At 40.5% G+C, this 15559-nt stretch overlaps 1 protein-coding gene, 40 non-coding genes and 4 pseudogenes across 41 annotated transcripts; all 45 read right to left on the reverse strand.

Annotated features, from left to right (window-relative positions):
• Window positions 1-187: 187 nt before the first annotated feature.
• On the reverse strand, window positions 188-4974 carry LOC143453502 (uncharacterized). The gene is made up of 2 exons (XM_076954855.1): window positions 4297-4974; window positions 188-944 (listed from the first exon to the last, which is right to left on the reverse strand). The coding sequence occupies exons 1-2, from the start codon at window positions 4819-4821 to the stop codon at window positions 933-935; spliced, it is 537 nt and encodes a 178-aa protein (XP_076810970.1). The 5' UTR covers window positions 4822-4974; the 3' UTR covers window positions 188-932.
• Window positions 4975-5483: 509 nt separating this feature from the next.
• On the reverse strand, window positions 5484-5602 carry LOC143455282 (5S ribosomal RNA). The gene has a single exon (XR_013116866.1). It is a non-coding gene; the product is annotated as a 5S ribosomal RNA (ribosomal RNA).
• A 110-nt stretch (window positions 5603-5712) lies between these two features.
• On the reverse strand, window positions 5713-5831 carry LOC143454647 (5S ribosomal RNA). The gene has a single exon (XR_013116258.1). It is a non-coding gene; the product is annotated as a 5S ribosomal RNA (ribosomal RNA).
• A 111-nt stretch (window positions 5832-5942) lies between these two features.
• On the reverse strand, window positions 5943-6061 carry LOC143455172 (5S ribosomal RNA). Its single transcript, XR_013116762.1, has one exon. It is a non-coding gene; the product is annotated as a 5S ribosomal RNA (ribosomal RNA).
• Window positions 6062-6171: 110 nt separating this feature from the next.
• On the reverse strand, window positions 6172-6290 carry LOC143455475 (5S ribosomal RNA; annotated as a pseudogene).
• Window positions 6291-6400: 110 nt separating this feature from the next.
• LOC143454485 (5S ribosomal RNA) lies at window positions 6401-6519 on the reverse strand. Its single transcript, XR_013116104.1, has one exon. It is a non-coding gene; the product is annotated as a 5S ribosomal RNA (ribosomal RNA).
• Window positions 6520-6630: 111 nt separating this feature from the next.
• On the reverse strand, window positions 6631-6749 carry LOC143453677 (5S ribosomal RNA). Its single transcript, XR_013115335.1, has one exon. It is a non-coding gene; the product is annotated as a 5S ribosomal RNA (ribosomal RNA).
• Window positions 6750-6859: 110 nt separating this feature from the next.
• On the reverse strand, window positions 6860-6978 carry LOC143457472 (5S ribosomal RNA). The gene has a single exon (XR_013117168.1). It is a non-coding gene; the product is annotated as a 5S ribosomal RNA (ribosomal RNA).
• A 111-nt stretch (window positions 6979-7089) lies between these two features.
• Window positions 7090-7208, reverse strand: LOC143454054 (5S ribosomal RNA). Its single transcript, XR_013115697.1, has one exon. It is a non-coding gene; the product is annotated as a 5S ribosomal RNA (ribosomal RNA).
• Window positions 7209-7319: 111 nt separating this feature from the next.
• Window positions 7320-7438, reverse strand: LOC143453644 (5S ribosomal RNA). The gene has a single exon (XR_013115304.1). It is a non-coding gene; the product is annotated as a 5S ribosomal RNA (ribosomal RNA).
• Window positions 7439-7549: 111 nt separating this feature from the next.
• On the reverse strand, window positions 7550-7668 carry LOC143454862 (5S ribosomal RNA). The gene has a single exon (XR_013116467.1). It is a non-coding gene; the product is annotated as a 5S ribosomal RNA (ribosomal RNA).
• A 110-nt stretch (window positions 7669-7778) lies between these two features.
• Window positions 7779-7897, reverse strand: LOC143454056 (5S ribosomal RNA). Its single transcript, XR_013115698.1, has one exon. It is a non-coding gene; the product is annotated as a 5S ribosomal RNA (ribosomal RNA).
• A 111-nt stretch (window positions 7898-8008) lies between these two features.
• Window positions 8009-8127, reverse strand: LOC143453645 (5S ribosomal RNA). The gene has a single exon (XR_013115305.1). It is a non-coding gene; the product is annotated as a 5S ribosomal RNA (ribosomal RNA).
• Window positions 8128-8238: 111 nt separating this feature from the next.
• LOC143453694 (5S ribosomal RNA) lies at window positions 8239-8357 on the reverse strand. Its single transcript, XR_013115351.1, has one exon. It is a non-coding gene; the product is annotated as a 5S ribosomal RNA (ribosomal RNA).
• A 111-nt stretch (window positions 8358-8468) lies between these two features.
• LOC143453662 (5S ribosomal RNA) lies at window positions 8469-8587 on the reverse strand. The gene has a single exon (XR_013115321.1). It is a non-coding gene; the product is annotated as a 5S ribosomal RNA (ribosomal RNA).
• Window positions 8588-8698: 111 nt separating this feature from the next.
• LOC143454786 (5S ribosomal RNA) lies at window positions 8699-8817 on the reverse strand. The gene has a single exon (XR_013116394.1). It is a non-coding gene; the product is annotated as a 5S ribosomal RNA (ribosomal RNA).
• A 109-nt stretch (window positions 8818-8926) lies between these two features.
• LOC143454799 (5S ribosomal RNA) lies at window positions 8927-9045 on the reverse strand. Its single transcript, XR_013116406.1, has one exon. It is a non-coding gene; the product is annotated as a 5S ribosomal RNA (ribosomal RNA).
• A 111-nt stretch (window positions 9046-9156) lies between these two features.
• On the reverse strand, window positions 9157-9275 carry LOC143457770 (5S ribosomal RNA). The gene has a single exon (XR_013117447.1). It is a non-coding gene; the product is annotated as a 5S ribosomal RNA (ribosomal RNA).
• A 111-nt stretch (window positions 9276-9386) lies between these two features.
• On the reverse strand, window positions 9387-9505 carry LOC143453867 (5S ribosomal RNA). Its single transcript, XR_013115517.1, has one exon. It is a non-coding gene; the product is annotated as a 5S ribosomal RNA (ribosomal RNA).
• Window positions 9506-9616: 111 nt separating this feature from the next.
• On the reverse strand, window positions 9617-9735 carry LOC143453674 (5S ribosomal RNA). Its single transcript, XR_013115332.1, has one exon. It is a non-coding gene; the product is annotated as a 5S ribosomal RNA (ribosomal RNA).
• Window positions 9736-9846: 111 nt separating this feature from the next.
• Window positions 9847-9965, reverse strand: LOC143454310 (5S ribosomal RNA). The gene has a single exon (XR_013115940.1). It is a non-coding gene; the product is annotated as a 5S ribosomal RNA (ribosomal RNA).
• Window positions 9966-10075: 110 nt separating this feature from the next.
• Window positions 10076-10194, reverse strand: LOC143454810 (5S ribosomal RNA). The gene has a single exon (XR_013116417.1). It is a non-coding gene; the product is annotated as a 5S ribosomal RNA (ribosomal RNA).
• A 111-nt stretch (window positions 10195-10305) lies between these two features.
• Window positions 10306-10424, reverse strand: LOC143453868 (5S ribosomal RNA). The gene has a single exon (XR_013115518.1). It is a non-coding gene; the product is annotated as a 5S ribosomal RNA (ribosomal RNA).
• A 111-nt stretch (window positions 10425-10535) lies between these two features.
• Window positions 10536-10654, reverse strand: LOC143454311 (5S ribosomal RNA). The gene has a single exon (XR_013115941.1). It is a non-coding gene; the product is annotated as a 5S ribosomal RNA (ribosomal RNA).
• A 110-nt stretch (window positions 10655-10764) lies between these two features.
• LOC143454822 (5S ribosomal RNA) lies at window positions 10765-10883 on the reverse strand. The gene has a single exon (XR_013116428.1). It is a non-coding gene; the product is annotated as a 5S ribosomal RNA (ribosomal RNA).
• A 111-nt stretch (window positions 10884-10994) lies between these two features.
• On the reverse strand, window positions 10995-11113 carry LOC143453869 (5S ribosomal RNA). The gene has a single exon (XR_013115519.1). It is a non-coding gene; the product is annotated as a 5S ribosomal RNA (ribosomal RNA).
• A 111-nt stretch (window positions 11114-11224) lies between these two features.
• Window positions 11225-11343, reverse strand: LOC143455902 (5S ribosomal RNA). The gene has a single exon (XR_013117001.1). It is a non-coding gene; the product is annotated as a 5S ribosomal RNA (ribosomal RNA).
• A 114-nt stretch (window positions 11344-11457) lies between these two features.
• LOC143453886 (5S ribosomal RNA) lies at window positions 11458-11576 on the reverse strand. The gene has a single exon (XR_013115536.1). It is a non-coding gene; the product is annotated as a 5S ribosomal RNA (ribosomal RNA).
• Window positions 11577-11687: 111 nt separating this feature from the next.
• Window positions 11688-11806, reverse strand: LOC143455342 (5S ribosomal RNA). The gene has a single exon (XR_013116923.1). It is a non-coding gene; the product is annotated as a 5S ribosomal RNA (ribosomal RNA).
• Window positions 11807-11916: 110 nt separating this feature from the next.
• Window positions 11917-12034, reverse strand: LOC143454168 (5S ribosomal RNA). The gene has a single exon (XR_013115804.1). It is a non-coding gene; the product is annotated as a 5S ribosomal RNA (ribosomal RNA).
• A 109-nt stretch (window positions 12035-12143) lies between these two features.
• On the reverse strand, window positions 12144-12262 carry LOC143453816 (5S ribosomal RNA). Its single transcript, XR_013115467.1, has one exon. It is a non-coding gene; the product is annotated as a 5S ribosomal RNA (ribosomal RNA).
• Window positions 12263-12373: 111 nt separating this feature from the next.
• Window positions 12374-12492, reverse strand: LOC143456597 (5S ribosomal RNA; annotated as a pseudogene).
• A 110-nt stretch (window positions 12493-12602) lies between these two features.
• On the reverse strand, window positions 12603-12721 carry LOC143453703 (5S ribosomal RNA). The gene has a single exon (XR_013115360.1). It is a non-coding gene; the product is annotated as a 5S ribosomal RNA (ribosomal RNA).
• Window positions 12722-12832: 111 nt separating this feature from the next.
• Window positions 12833-12951, reverse strand: LOC143453870 (5S ribosomal RNA). The gene has a single exon (XR_013115520.1). It is a non-coding gene; the product is annotated as a 5S ribosomal RNA (ribosomal RNA).
• A 111-nt stretch (window positions 12952-13062) lies between these two features.
• LOC143456437 (5S ribosomal RNA) lies at window positions 13063-13181 on the reverse strand (annotated as a pseudogene).
• A 110-nt stretch (window positions 13182-13291) lies between these two features.
• Window positions 13292-13409, reverse strand: LOC143455897 (5S ribosomal RNA; annotated as a pseudogene).
• A 111-nt stretch (window positions 13410-13520) lies between these two features.
• LOC143454834 (5S ribosomal RNA) lies at window positions 13521-13639 on the reverse strand. Its single transcript, XR_013116439.1, has one exon. It is a non-coding gene; the product is annotated as a 5S ribosomal RNA (ribosomal RNA).
• Window positions 13640-13750: 111 nt separating this feature from the next.
• On the reverse strand, window positions 13751-13869 carry LOC143453871 (5S ribosomal RNA). Its single transcript, XR_013115521.1, has one exon. It is a non-coding gene; the product is annotated as a 5S ribosomal RNA (ribosomal RNA).
• Window positions 13870-13980: 111 nt separating this feature from the next.
• Window positions 13981-14099, reverse strand: LOC143457073 (5S ribosomal RNA). The gene has a single exon (XR_013117114.1). It is a non-coding gene; the product is annotated as a 5S ribosomal RNA (ribosomal RNA).
• A 114-nt stretch (window positions 14100-14213) lies between these two features.
• On the reverse strand, window positions 14214-14332 carry LOC143456896 (5S ribosomal RNA). The gene has a single exon (XR_013117097.1). It is a non-coding gene; the product is annotated as a 5S ribosomal RNA (ribosomal RNA).
• Window positions 14333-14443: 111 nt separating this feature from the next.
• LOC143454845 (5S ribosomal RNA) lies at window positions 14444-14562 on the reverse strand. The gene has a single exon (XR_013116450.1). It is a non-coding gene; the product is annotated as a 5S ribosomal RNA (ribosomal RNA).
• A 111-nt stretch (window positions 14563-14673) lies between these two features.
• Window positions 14674-14792, reverse strand: LOC143453872 (5S ribosomal RNA). The gene has a single exon (XR_013115522.1). It is a non-coding gene; the product is annotated as a 5S ribosomal RNA (ribosomal RNA).
• Window positions 14793-14903: 111 nt separating this feature from the next.
• On the reverse strand, window positions 14904-15022 carry LOC143457969 (5S ribosomal RNA). Its single transcript, XR_013117612.1, has one exon. It is a non-coding gene; the product is annotated as a 5S ribosomal RNA (ribosomal RNA).
• A 114-nt stretch (window positions 15023-15136) lies between these two features.
• Window positions 15137-15255, reverse strand: LOC143457012 (5S ribosomal RNA). Its single transcript, XR_013117108.1, has one exon. It is a non-coding gene; the product is annotated as a 5S ribosomal RNA (ribosomal RNA).
• A 111-nt stretch (window positions 15256-15366) lies between these two features.
• LOC143455343 (5S ribosomal RNA) lies at window positions 15367-15485 on the reverse strand. The gene has a single exon (XR_013116924.1). It is a non-coding gene; the product is annotated as a 5S ribosomal RNA (ribosomal RNA).
• Between the last annotated feature and the right edge of the window lie 74 nt (window positions 15486-15559).

Genomic DNA, 15559 nt, shown 5'->3' on the forward strand with positions numbered 1-15559 from the left:
GCCTTTTCAATTATAATTCGATTGCATAGGAAATTCAAAAACGCAAACAATTGCTATAAATTTCATTGAAGTATACAGCATGACTAAAATGCTTACAACACCCAGTATTCCCAGGCGGTCACCCATCCAAGTACTAACCGGGCCCGAGGTTGCTTAACTTCTTTTTTTTTTTTTTATTTTTTAACCCTTTCTTGGGTTTTAACACGACAATGCACGATCAATACACGAAAACAATATTCGATATGCAATACACTTATGTACATAAATACTTCTTTTGATACTGTCACAATCGAAATTAATTTGAGCACATACTATTCCAAAGGATTTGTGTTACTGAGTTGTAAACACTTGTCTGGCGACTTTTCTCTGCGCTATTGCGCGCTTTTGACATGGCTTTTATTCTGTTTATCACATCTTGATAGAGAAACGGTTCTTGTTCGAAAATCACTTTGTTCCTAGATAGCCATATGCAGTACCTTGAAATGCTTAACAATAATATTGTTGCATTCAAATTGGTTTCGCAAACACAAAGTTGTTTTAGTGAACTCAAGTCCAAGGCAATACACATTTGTGGAGAAACTTTCGGCATCAAAACACCGCTGATGTTAAATATTATCACGTTTACATAATCCCATATGGGTTGTATACATACACAATCATAAAACAAATGATATACATCTTCATCATGAAGGTCACATAATGGGCATCTTGATGTTTTTTGTATACGTGCTATGCGCTCATTAATACATAAGGGTAGCACATTCCATACCATCTTGTAACCAAAAGTTTTTAAATAATTTGGTAGTACCTTATTGTGAATGCCAGTCCACATGTTTGGCATATTTATGGGGAACATAGGTACTAGTACTTGTGCATTTCTCTCGTTTACAATTCTCCTGTAAATTTGTTTGGTTGTCTTTTCAGCAATTTCATCAATGGTAATGCTGTAACGTTTCAGGATATCAACTACGTTGCTATAATATGACGTGGGTTGTGAAGCATGCAACACAGAATTATTTACAGGCATTGCCAGCATTTTACACAACGTAAAGCCAATGTAATATTCAAGGAAATACAGCGGTAGGTGTATGCTGTTATTTTGCTTTCGAGCGTTGTAATATTTCTTAACAACTTTTAACTTCAAGATATCTAAATACAATGGGATGTCAATACAGTCGTATCCACCGTTTTCCCTGGTTTTACTTATCGTTTCCATGTTTAATTTTGCACCAGTGCTAAAAACATAATTTTCAACAATTTTGCGTACATTTCGGCGCTGCTGAAGCGCAAGATCATACACTCTAGAACCATACACAAAAATGGGCAATAATAGTGTTTTTACAATTAGCGATTTTCCATCATACGTCGATCTAAATTTTGAGAAATTCGATACCTTCAAACGCATGCTACGCACCTTGTTTTCGAGCCAATCAGTAATTGCCTGAGGTTTACCATAAGGAACGTTCAAAACATTTATCGAATCGACCCAGGAAAGCGTGGGAAGCTGAGAGTTTTTGCTTTGCTTCCTACCTAGTTTCAAAGCCGTTACTTTACTGAAGTTCACTTTTATTCCCGTCGCTGTAAGGTATTCACCTAATACAAAAAAGGCTTGTGACACCGATTGTTCATCTTGGAGGACCAAGGTTGTATCATCGGCGTATGCTATAGTTTTCACAACTTTACCGCCTGAAGCTGGTAGATGTAAACCTTGTATAGCTGTATTCTTGTTTAAAGCAATTATAACCGGCTCCATTGCTAACAGGAACAAATACAAACTTAATGGATCTCCTTGTCGTAAACCGCGTTCGACGCGAAAATCTGCCCCTATATGCCCATTGATCATTACACATGTTTGATTATTTATCAGCGTAGTTGTGATCATTTTCGTAAAAATTTCACCAAAACCGAATTTTTTCAGAATTTCAACCAAGAATTCATGGTCGACGCAGTCAAATGCTTTGTAGATGTCAAGAGATACAATGTATCCCTCGGTGTTTCTATTTTTAATGTATTCAATACAGTCTCTAAGCAGCGCTGTTCCATCGTTTATATCTCTGCCACACACTGCAAACTGCGTGTCATTGATAAGTTTTGGTACAAAGCTTTTCAATCGTAATGTCATCATTTTGCTAAATATCTTATAATCGACATTCAGTAATGTTATCGGTCGATAATTTTTTATATCAGTCCGTTCGCCTTTCTTAAATATCAGAGTTAGCAGTCCCCGAGTCAACTCGGCGGGTGGTTGTGATTCAGCAAAAAACTCTTTCGCTACTTCAATCAGCGTGTCGCCTACAAGGCTCCAGAACGTTTTGTAGAATTCTATGCTTAAGCCATCGAGCCCCGGTGTTTTACCATTTTTCATGGATTTAATGGCGAAAAGCATCTCGTCCTTAGTTACTTCCAGCTCTAAGGTCTCTGTGGTGTCTCTATCTATTTTTTGTTCAATATCCTGTAGGAACGCGCTTTGTCTCCATTTGTCAAGTTTTTGTTTCGAGTATAAGGTTTTATAAAAATCAGTCGCAACGTCTAGTTTTTCTTTCGGCGTGTTTGCTTCAATGTTTTGATTTGTGCGCAGCGACTCGATGTAGGTCGCTCTGTGATGTTCTTTCAGCTTGCGGTAGAAAAACTTTGTCGGGCGATCTCCATAGTCAAGTTCATTTGCATGAGCAATTATTCTAATTTTCTTTCGTTTTTCTTTGTGGATAGTAATTAGTTCGGCTTTTGTTTTGCGAAACTCTGTCATGACTTTTTTGCCTTCATTTAAGTCTTGGCGCAAATCATTGAGGCTTGCGTTTAATTCGTGTTCTCGCTGATTCTTTTTTTGGTGAATTCGCTTCGAGTGTTTCTGCACCAGTTCTCTTATTCGGTACTTTGTATCAACCCACCAATCGAGTTTATTTTTGTAAAGAACTTGCAGACTTTTATAATCATGCCAGCTTTCTTTTAATTCTTGAGTAAGGTCTTCATTTTCGTAAACGGTGACATTGTTTTTCCAGTAGCCATTGCCGTAGTTTCTGGAAATGTTTAATTTGATATCAACGTGAATCGCATCGTGATCGCTTACAGCGCAAGGTTCGATGACATGATTAATGTGCGTGAGCTCGTCTGAACCGTAAAAGCGGTCCAGCCTTGAGTGCGCTTCGTTGCCATGCCAAGTAAAATCTTTTCCGTTCGGTCGTGATATTCTATAGAGGTCTTTCAATCCGTAGGTTTCGCACAAATCCTTCAGGGACTTCGACTCATACCGTTTAACTTGGTGCGCCATAAAGTTATTGCGATCTTTTAGTCGGTCGTCGACGCAGTTGAAATCCCCCGCCAACATTGTTGGTAATTTGCTGTGCACATAAGGATATATGCCGTCATAAAACCGATCTTGCGTGTTGCATTCGTTGCCACTTCCGCGTACTGGTGCGTAAACGTTTACAATGTGCATACTTTCGCCAAAAACACTAATATCCGCGGCTAATACTCTCCCAAAGTTGTCAAAATTTACGCTTTTAACCTCTATATGCTTGTTATTTATTAGTATAGCCAGGCCTCTTGATTGCGTGTTTCCTGAATTCCACAGCGCACGCTTACCCCATTCTTTTGTCCACTGTATTTCGTCCCCCGGGCTAGAGTGCGTTTCTTGTAACAAGGCAACGTCAACGTTTTTGGTGCGTAGCAAGTCATAAACGAAGGCGCGTTTGTCTTGCTTTCGCAATCCATTACAATTAAGACTGAGAATACGTAGAAGAAACATAATAAACGATAACGTAAGGTATCTAAATCCGGAAAAACGAATACAATAATTACTATTTAAATATAATCTTTAATCCCTTCAATACTTTCACATGTGTATTTATATCCACAATTACAAAAGTATGATTGAGAGGGGCTTATGGCCTTACAAACCACCTCTTCACAGTCACAATGTATAACACACAAATTGCATTCTGTGTTCACACATTTGCCTTGTGTTCTAATTGGGGGTATTAGGTTGTAGCTCTTACACAAACACTCACACAATGAAGCATTACAGGTTGCACATTCAACAAAGTTCTCACCATACTCTGATACATGAGTGTGTGCTTTACAGCAGGATAGGTATTTTAATTCACTTTGACACACATCACAAGGAAAGTCATGCATGTTTCCTTCTGGAATTATCTGTTTAATTCTGTCATTACAGGTATTTATTACTATATAATCTTCAGGGCATTTACTACATTTCCATTTCTTGCACTCCAAGATATGTTCTTCATTGTCACATGCTAGACATTTGACTATGTAAGTATTATCATTATGGCTAACCTTTGTGCAGGGCTCCTCAGATGCCTCATCTGGAGAGGGTCTTTTCCTGTCACTCCTCCTGTCAGTATTCTTTTCTATTGAGTTGTCTTCATTCATATGTACTTCTGTTAGATTGTTTTCTGTCATGTCAAACCAGTCCCTAGGTTGTTCTTCACCTTTCTTTGTGGTTGCTGTATCAGGTTCATTGCTGTCATTGTTCTTTCCATCTTCAGTATTGTCCTTGTTTGTGTTCATTATAGAATTTTCATGGTTTTCTTCATTGTGAGTGTGGCCAGGTGATTGGTGTCTAGTGAGGGGGTTTCTATAATAATCCATACCTCTTCTAGGGTTTGGCTGATTGTTCTCTTCCAGTGGGGGGTATTCAGAGTTATTTTTGGCAGGACAGTTGATGTGTTTGTGTCCTGGTTTGTTGCAGTACTGGCATGTTGCCAACTGTCCTTGGTATTTGACTAGCAGTTCTTCTCCAAGAATATTTAAATAGCTTGGTATTGGTGTTTGATCCAGTTCATCTTTAGCCATTTCCATAATATAAACACCACTGAACAAAGCCTTTGCATCTTTTTTTGGGAAACATTTAATGATTTTACCATGATTTTCTTCTAAGTATGATTTCAAGGCTTCAATAGGAAATGGTGTAGGAATCCAAGATATATGAACATATACCTTATCCGGTTCATACAGCTTTAGGTACCGAATTTCTTCAAGATTAAGAAGTTTTTCATGTAAATCCAGAACATGCTCTCTCGACTTGCAGGTAATATCGATATTGCCGCCTTTCTTCTCCACTAGGCCAACGAGTAATTTTAAAGAAAAGTTAATCTTTTCAAAAATTTTCCAAAGGTCTTCCCTTTTGGTACCATAAGATACTCTAAACGTTAGGCAATTTGGCCTTGCATACTCCATTGTTCTTAACTTCTTCTTAACTTTGTCCGAATAAGAAACAGGTTTAATTTCTGCCATAACTTTCGATGATTCAGAGCACTCAAGTGCAAATATTTAACAATATAAGCCGGCGTAATGGGTGGCTAACCCAAAATATTCTACCAGATTTGTACTCAACCTGGTATGGTCGTAGGCGATTTCAAAAGAAAGAAAATGGCCTTTTCAATTATAATTCGATTGCATAGGAAATTCAAAAACGCAAACAGTTGCTATAATTTTCATTCAAATATACAGCATGACTAAAATGCTTACAACACCCGGTATTCCCAGGCGTTCACCCATCCAAGTACTAACCGGGCCCGAGGTTGCTTAACTTCCGAAATCGAACGAGATCGGGTCTACTCAACCTGGTATGGTCGTAGGCGGTTTCAAAAGAAAGAAAATGGCCTTTTCAATTATAATTCGATTGCATAGGAAATTCAAAAACGCAAACAGTTGCTATAAATTTCATTCAAATATACAGCATGACTAAAATGCTTACATTACCCGGTATTCCCAGGCGGTCACCCATCCAAGTACTAACCGGGCCCGAGGTTGCTTAACTTCCGAGATCGAACGAGATCGGGTCTACTCAACCTGGTATGGTCGTAGGCGATTTCAAAAGAAAAGATAATGGCCTTTTCAATTATAATTCGATTGCATAGGAAATTCAAAAACGCAAACAGTTGCTATAACTTTCATTGAAATATACAGCATGACTAAAATGCTAACAACACCCGGTATTCCCAGGCGGTCACACATCCAAGTACTAACCGGGCCCGAGGTTGCTTAACTTCCGAGATCGAACGAGATCGGGTCTACTCAACCTGGTATGGTCGTAGGCGATTTCAAAAGAAAGAAAATGGCCTTTTCAATTATAATTCGATTGCATAGGAAATTCAAAAACGCAAACAATTGCTATAAATTTCATTGAAGTATACAGCATGACTAAAATGCTTACAACACCCAGTATTCCCAGGCGGTCACCCATACAAGTACTAACCGGGCCCGAGGTTGCCTAACTTCCGAGATCGAACGAGATCGGGTCTACTCAACCTGGTATGGTCGTAGGCGAATTCAAAATAAAGAAAATGGCCTTTTCAATTATAATTCGATTGCATAGGAAAATCAAAAACGCAAACAGTTGCTAGAAATTTGATTGAAATATACAGCATGACTAAAATGCTTACAACACCCGGTATTCCCAGGCGGTCACCCATCCAAGTACTAACCGGGCACGAGGTTGCTTAACTTCCGAGATCGAACGAGATCGGGTCTACTCAACCTGGTATGGTCGTAGGCGATTTCAAAAGAAAGAAAATGGCCTTTTCAATTATAATTCGATTGCATAGGAAGTTTGACAAAGGCAAACAGTTGCTAGAAATTTGATTGAAATATACAGCATGACTAAAATGCTTACAACACCCGGTATTCCCAGGCGGTCACCCATCCAAGTACTAACCGGGCCCGAGGTTGCTTAACTTCCGAGATCGAACGAGATCGGGTCTACTCAACCTGGAATGGTCGTAGGCGATTTAAAAAAAAATAAAATGACCTTTTCAATTATAATTCGATTGCATAGGAAATTCAAAAACGCAAAAAGTTGCTATAAATTTCATTGAAATATAGTGCATGACTAAAATGCTTACAACACCCGGTATTCCCAGGCGGTCACCCATCCAAGTACTAACCGGGCCCTAGGTTGTTTAACTTCCGAGATCGAACGAGATCGGGTCTACTCAACCTGGTATGGTCGTAGGCGATTTCAAAAGAAAGAAAATGGCCTTTTCAATTATAATTCGATTCCATAGGAAGTTTGACAACAGCAAACAGTTGCTAGAAATTTGATTGAAATATACAGCATGACTAAAATGCTTACAACACCCGGTATTCCCAGGCGGTCACCCATCCAAGTACTAACCGGGCCCTAGGTTGTTTAACTTTCGAGATCGAACGAGATCGGGTCTACTCAACCTGGTATGGTCGTAGGCGATTTCAAAAGAAAGAAAATGGCCTTTTCAATTATAATTCCATTGCATAGGAAGTTTGACAAAAGTAAACAGTTGCTAGAAATTTGATTGAAATATACAGCATGACTAAAATGCTTACAACACCCGGTATTCCCAGGTGGTCACCCATACAAGTACTAACCGGGCCCGAGGTTGCTTAACTTCCGAGATCGAACGAGATCGGGTCTACTCAACCTGGTATGGTCGTAGGCGATTTCAAAAGAAAGAAAATGGCTTTTTCAATTATAATTCGATTCCATAGGAAGTTTGACAAAAGCAAACAGTTGCTAGAAATTTGATTGAAATATACAGCATGACTAAAATACTTACAACACCCGGTATTCCCAGGCGGTCACCCATCCAAGTACTAACCGGGCCAGAGGTTGCTTAACTTCCGAGATCGAACGAGATCGGGTCTACTCAACCTGGTATGGTCGTAGGCGATTTCAAAAAAAAGAAAATGGCCTTTTCAATTATAATTCGATTGCATAGGAAATTCAAAAACGCAAAAAGTTGCTAGAAATTTCATTGAAATATATTGCATGACTAAAATGCTTACAACACCCGGTATTCCCAGGCGGTCACCCATCCAAGTACTAACCGGGCCCTAGGTTGTTTAACTTTCGAGATCGAACGAGATCGGGTCTACTCAACCTGGTATGGTCGTAGGCGATTTCAAAAGAAAGAAAATGGCCTTTTCAATTATAATTCCATTGCATAGGAAGTTTGACAAAAGTAAACAGTTGCTAGAAATTTGATTGAAATATACAGCATGACTAAAATGCTTACAACACCCGGTATTCCCAGGTGGTCACCCATACAAGTACTAACCGGGCCCGAGGTTGCTTAACTTCCGAGATCGAACGAGATCGGGTCTACTCAACCTGGTATGGTCGTAGGCGATTTCAAAAGAAAGAAAATGGCTTTTTCAATTATAATTCGATTCCATAGGAAGTTTGACAAAAGCAAACAGTTGCTAGAAATTTGATTGAAATATACAGCATGACTAAAATGCCTACAACACCCGGTATTCCCAGGCGGTCACCCATCCAAGTACTAACCGGGCCCGAGGTTGCTTAACTTCCGAGATCGAACGAGATCGGGTCTACTCAACCTGGTATGGTAGTAGGTGATTTCAAAAGAAAGAAAATGGCTTTTTTAATTATAATTCGATTGCATAGGAAGTTTGACAAAGGCAAACAGTTGCTAGAAATTTGATTGAAATATACAGCATGACTAAAGTGCTTACAACACCCGGTATTCCCAGGCGGTCACCCATCCAAGTACTAACCGGGCCCTAGGTTGCTTAACTTCCGAGATCGAACGAGATCGGGTCTACTCAACCTGGTATGGTCGTAGGCGATTTCAAAAGAAAGAAAATGGCCTTTTCAATTATAATTCGATTGCATAGGAAGTTTGACAAAGGCAAACAGTTGCTAGAAATTTGATTGAAATATACAGCATGACTAAAATGCTTACAACACCCGGTATTCCCAGGCGGTCACCCATCCAAGTACTAACCGGGCCCGAGGTTGCTTAACTTCCGAGATCGAACGAGATCGGGTCTACTCAACCTGGTATGGTCGTAGGCGATTTCAAAAGAAAGAAAATGGCCTTTTCAATTATAATTCGATTGCATAGGAAATTCAAAACTCAAACAGTTGCTATAAATTTGATTGAAATATACAGCATGACTAAAATGCTTACAACACCCGGTATTCCCAGGCGGTCACCCATCCAAGTACTAACCGGGCCCGAGGTTGCTTAACTTCCGAGATCGAACGAGATCGGGTCTACTCAACCTGGTATGGTCGTAGGCGATTTAAAAAGAAAGAAAATGGCTTTTTCAATTATAATTCGATTGCATAGGAAGTTTGACAAAGGCAAACAGTTGCTATAAATTTCATTGAAATATACAGCATGACTAAAATGCTTACAACACCCGGTATTCCCAGGCGGTCCCCCATCCAAGTACTAACCGGGCCCGAGGTTGCTTAACTTCCGAGATCGAACGAGATCGGGTCTACTCAACCTGGTATGGTCGTAGGCGATTTCAAAAGAAAGAAAATGGCTTTTTCAATTATAATTCGATTGCATTGGAAGTTTGACAAAAGCAAACAGTTGCTAGAAATTTGATTGAAATATACAGCATGACTAAAATGCTTACAACACCCGGTATTCCCAGGCGGTCACCCATCCAAGTACTAACCGGGCCCGAGGTTGCTTAACTTCCGAGATCGAACGAGATCGGGTCTACTCAACCTGGTATGGTAGTAGGCGATTTCAAAAGAAAGACAATGGCTTTTTCAATTATAATTCGATTGCATAGGAAGTTTGACAACAGCAAACAGTTTCCAGAAATTTGATTGAAATATACAGCATGACTAAAATGCTTACAACACCCGGTATTCCCAGGCGGTCACCCATCCAAGTACTAACCGGGCCCTAGGTTGCTTAACTTCCGAGATCGAACGAGATCGGGTCTACTCAACCTGGTATGGTCGTAGGCGATTTCAAAAGAAAAAAAATGGCCTTTTCAATTATAATTCGATTCCATAGGAAGTTTGACAATGGCAAACAGTTGCTAGAAATTTGATTGAAATATACAGCATGACTAAAATGCTTACAACACCCGGTATTCCCAGGCGGTCACCCATCCAAGTACTAACCGGGCCCGAGGTTGCCTAACTTCCGAGATCGAACGAGATCGGGTCTACTCAACCTGGTATGGTCGTAGGCGAATTCAAAAGAAAGAAAATGGCCTTTTCAATTATAATTCGATTGCATAGGAAATTCAAAAGCGCAAACAGTTGCTAGAAATTTGATTGAAATATACAGCATGACTAAAATGCTTACAACACCCGGTATTCCCAGGCGGTCACCCATCCAAGTACTAACCGGGCCCGAGGTTGCTTAACTTCCGAGATCGAACGAGATCGGGTCTACTCAACCTGGTATGGTCGTAGGCGATTTCAAAAGAAAGAAAATGGCTTTTTCAATTATAATTCGATTGCATTGGAAGTTTGACAAAGGCAAACAGTTGCTAGAAATTTGATTGAAAAATACAGCATGACTAAAATGCTTACAACACCCGGTATTCCCAGGCGGTCACCCATCCAAGTACTAACCGGGCCCGAGGTTGCTTAACTTCCGAGATCGAACGAGATCGGGTCTACTCAACCTGGTATGGTAGTAGGCGATTTCAAAAGAAAGACAATGGCTTTTTCAATTATAATTCGATTGCATAGGAAGTTTGACAACAGCAAACAGTTGCCAGAAATTTGATTGAAATATACAGCATGACTAAAATGCTTACAACACCCGGTATTCCCAGGCGGTCACCCATCCAAGTACTAACCGGGCCCGAGGTTGCCTAACTTCCGAGATCGAACGAGATCGGGTCTACTCAACCTGGTATGGTCGTAGGCGAATTCAAAAGAAAGAAAATGGCTTTTTCAATTATAATTCGATTGCATAGGAAATTCAAAAGCGCAAACAGTTGCTAGAAATTTGATTGAAATATACAGCATGACTAAAATGCTTACAACACCCGGTATTCCCAGGCGGTCACCCATCCAAGTACTAACCGGGCCCGAGGTTGCTTAACTTCCGAGATCGAACGAGATCGGGTCTACTCAACCTGGTATGGTCGTAGGCGATTTCAAAAGAAAGAAATGGGCTTTTTCAATTATAATTCGATTGCATTGGAAGTTTGACAAAGGCAAACAGTTGCTAGAAATTTGATTGAAATATACAGCATGACTAAAATGCTTACAACACCCGGTATTCCCAGGCGGTCACCCATCCAAGTACTAACCGGGCCCGAGGTTGCTTAACTTCCGAGATCGAACGAGATCGGGTCTACTCAACCTGGTATGGTAGTAGGCGATTTCAAAAGAAAGAAAATGGCTTTTTCAATTATAATTCGATTGCATAGGAAGTTTGACAACGGCAAACAGTTGCCAGAAATTTGATTGAAATATACAGCATGACTAAAATGCTTACAACACCCGGTATTCCCAGGCGGTCACCCATCCAAGTACTAACCGGGCCCTAGGTTGCTTAACTTCCGAGATCGAACGAGATCGGGTCTACTCAACCTGGTATGGTCGTAAGCGATTTCAAAAGAAAGAAAATGGCTTTTTAAATTATATTAATTCGATTGCATAGGAAGTTTGATAAAGGCAAACAGTTGCTAGAAATTTGATTGAAATATACAGCATGACTAAAATGCTTACAACACCCGGTATTCCCAGGCGGTCACCCATCCAAGTACTAACCGGGCCCGAGGTTGCTTAACTTCCGAGATCGAACGAGATCGGGTCCACTCAACCTGGTATGGTCGTAGGCGATTTCAAAAGAAAGAAAATGGCCTTTTCAATTATAATTCGATTGCATAGGAAGTTTGACAAAGGCAAACAGTTGCTAGAAATTTGATTGAAATATACAGCATGACTAAAATGCTTACAACACCCGGTATTCCCAGGCGGTCACCCATCCAAGTACTAACCGGGCCAGAGATTGCTTAACTTCCGAGATCGAACGAGATCGGGTCTACTCAACCTGGAATGGTCGTAGGCGATTTCAAAAGAAAGAAAATGGCCTTTTCAATTATAATTCGATTGCATAGGAAATTCAAAAACGCAAACAGTTGCTATAAATTTGATTGAAATATAGTGCATGACTAAAATGCTTACAACACCCGGTATTCCCAGGCGGTCACCCATCCAAGTACTAACCGGGCCCTAGGTTGTTTACTTCCGAGATCGAACGAGATCGGGTCTACTCAACCTGGTATGGTCGTAAGCGATTTCAAAAGAAAGAAAATGGCTTTTTCAATTATAATTCGATTGCATAGGAAATTCAAAAAGGAAACAGTTGCTAGAAATTTGATTGAAATATACAGCATGACTAAAATGCTTACAACACCCGGTATTCCCAGGCGGTCACCCATACAAGTACTAACCGGGCCCGAGGTTGCTTAACTTCCGAGATCGAACGAGATCGGGTCTACTCAACCTGGTATGGTCGTAAGCGATTTCAAAAGAAAGAAAATGGCCTTTTCAATTTTAATTCGATTCCATAGGAAGTTTGACAAAAGCAAACAGTTGCTAGAAATTTGATTGAAATATACAGCATGACTAAAATGCTTACAACACCCGGTATACCCAGGCGTTCACCCATACAAGTACTAACCGGGCCCGAGGTTGCCTAACTTCCGAGATCGAACGAGATCGGGTCTACTCAACCTGGTATGGTCGTAGGCGAATTCAAAAGAAAGAAAATGGCTTTTTCAATTATAATTCGATTGCATAGGAAATTCAAAAACGCAAACAGTTGCTAGAAATTTGATTGAAATATACAGCATGACTAAAATGCTTACAACACCCGTTATTCCCAGGCGGTCACCCATCCAAGTACTAACCGGGCCCGAGGTTGCTTAACTTCCGAGATCGAACGAGATCGGGTCTACTCAACCTGGTATGGTCGTAGGCGATTTCAAAAGAAAGAAAATGGCTTTTACAATTATAATTCGATTGCATTGGAAGTTTGACAAGGGCAAACAGTTGCTAGAAATTTGATTGAAATATACAGCATGACTAAAATGCTTACAACACCCGGTATTCCCAGGCGGTCACCCATCCAAGTACTAACCGGGCCCGAGGTTGCTTAACTTCCGAGATCGAACGAGATCGGGTCTACTCAACCTGGTATGGTAGTAGGCGATTTCAAAAGAAAGACAATGGCTTTTTCAATTATAATTCGATTGCATAGGAAGTTTGACAACAGCAAACAGTTGCTATAAATTTGATTGAAATATACAGCATGACTAAAATGCTTACAACACCCGGTATTCCCAGGCGGTCACCCATACAAGTACTAACCGGGCCCGAGGTTGCCTAACTTCCGACATCGAACGAGATCGGGTCTACTTAACCTGGTATGGTCGTAGGCGAATTCAAAAGAAAGAAAATGGCCTTTTCAATTATAATTCGATTGCATAAGAAATTCAAAAACGCAAACAGTTGCTAGAAATTTGATTGAAAAATACAGCATGACTAAAATCCTAACAACACCCGGTATTCCCAGGCGGTCACCCATACAAGTACTAACCGGGCCCGAGGTTGCTTAACTTCCGAGATCGAACGAGATCGGGTCTACTCAGCCTGGTATGGTCGTAGGCGAATTCAAAAGAAAGAAAATGGCTTTTTCAATTATAATTCGATTGCATAGGAAATTCAAAAGCGCAAACAATTGCTATAAATTTGATTGAAATATACAGCATGACTAAAATGCTTACAACACCCGGTATTCCCAGGCGGTCACCCATCCAAGTACTAACCGGGCCCGAGGTTGCTTAACTTCCGAGATCGAACGAGATCGGGTCTACTCAACCTGGTATGGTCGTAGGCGATTTCAAAAGAAAGAAATGGGCTTTTTCAATTATAATTCGATTGCATTGGAAGTTTGACAAAGGCAAACAGTTGCTAGAAATTTGATTGAAATATACAGCATGACTAAAATGCTTACAACACCCGGTATTCCCAGGCGGTCACCCATCCAAGTACTAACCGGGCCCGAGGTTGCTTAACTTCCGAGATCGAACGAGATCGGGTCTACTCAACCTGGTATGGTAGTAGGCGATTTCAAAAGAAAGAAAATGGCTTTTTCAATTATAATTCGATTGCATAGGAAGTTTGACAACAGCAAACAGTTGCCAGAAATTTGATTGAAATATACAGCATGACTAAAATGCTTACAACACCCGGTATTCCCAGGCGGTCACCCATCCAAGTACTAACCGGGCCCTAGGTTGCTTAACTTCCGAGATCGAACGAGATCGGGTCTACTCAACCTGGTATGGTCGTAAGCGATTTCAAAAGAAAGAAAATGGCTTTTTAAATTATATTAATTCGATTGCATAGGAAGTTTGATAAAGGCAAACAGTTGCTAGAAATTTGATTGAAATATACAGCATGACTAAAATGCTTACAACACCCGGTATTCCCAGGCGGTCACCCATCCAAGTACTAACCGGGCCCGAGGTTGCTTAACTTCCGAGATCGAACGAGATCGGGTCCATTCAACCTGGTATGGTCGTAGGCGATTTCAAAAGAAAGAAAATGGCCTTTTCAATTATAATTCGATTGCATAGGAAGTTTGACAAAGGCAAACAGTTGCTATAAATTTGATTGAAATATACAGCATGACTAAAATGCTTACAACACCCGGTATTCCCAGGCGGTCACCCATCCAAGTACTAACCGGGCCCGAGGTTGCTTAACTTCCGAGATCGAACGAGATCGGGTCTACTCAACCTGGTATGGTCGTAGGCGATTTCAAAAGAAAGAAATGGGCTTTTTCAATTATAATTCGATTGCATTGGAAGTTTGACAAAGGCAAACAGTTGCTAGAAATTTGATTGAAATATACAGCATGACTAAAATGCTTACAACACCCGGTATTCCCAGGCGGTCACCCATCCAAGTACTAACCGGGCCCGAGGTTGCTTAACTTCCGAGATCGAACGAGATCGGGTCTACTCAACCTGGTATGGTAGTAGGCGATTTCAAAAGAAAGAAAATGGCTTTTTCAATTATAATTCGATTGCATAGGAAGTTTGACAACAGCAAACAGTTGCCAGAAATTTGATTGAAATATACAGCATGACTAAAATGCTTACAACACCCGGTATTCCCAGGCGGTCACCCATCCAAGTACTAACCGGGCCCTAGGTTGCTTAACTTCCGAGATCGAACGAGATCGGGTCTACTCAACCTGGTATGGTCGTAAGCGATTTCAAAAGAAAGAAAATGGCTTTTTAAATTATATTAATTCGATTGCATAGGAAGTTTGATAAAGGCAAACAGTTGCTAGAAATTTGATTGAAATATACAGCATGACTAAAATGCTTACAACACCCGGTATTCCCAGGCGGTCACCCATCCAAGTACTAACCGGGCCCGAGGTTGCTTAACTTCCGAGATCGAACGAGATCGGGTCCATTCAACCTGGTATGGTCGTAGGCGATTTCAAAAGAAAGAAAATGGCCTTTTCAATTATAATTCGATTGCATAGGAAGTTTGACAAAGGCAAACAGTTGCTAGAAATTTGATTGAAATATACAGCATGACTAAAATGCTTACAACACCCGGTATTCCCAGGCGGTCACCCATCCAAGTACTAACCGGGCCAGAGATTGCTTAACTTCCGAGATCGAACGAGATCGGGTCTACTCAACCTGGAATGGTCGTAGGCGATTTCAAAAGAAAGAAAATGGCCTTTTCAATTATAATTCGATTGCATAGGAATTTCAAAAACGCAAACAGCTG

The sequence above is a fragment of the Clavelina lepadiformis genome, chromosome 4 (genome assembly GCF_947623445.1).
Source record: "Clavelina lepadiformis chromosome 4, kaClaLepa1.1, whole genome shotgun sequence".
In the NCBI taxonomy this organism is placed as follows: domain Eukaryota; kingdom Metazoa; phylum Chordata; class Ascidiacea; order Aplousobranchia; family Clavelinidae; genus Clavelina; species Clavelina lepadiformis.

Bases quoted from the DNA above. Each gene is read 5' to 3' on its own strand.
- LOC143453502 (XM_076954855.1), bottom strand. From the start codon at position 4,821: ATGGAAATGGCTAAAGATGAACTGGATCAAACACCAATACCAAGCTAT.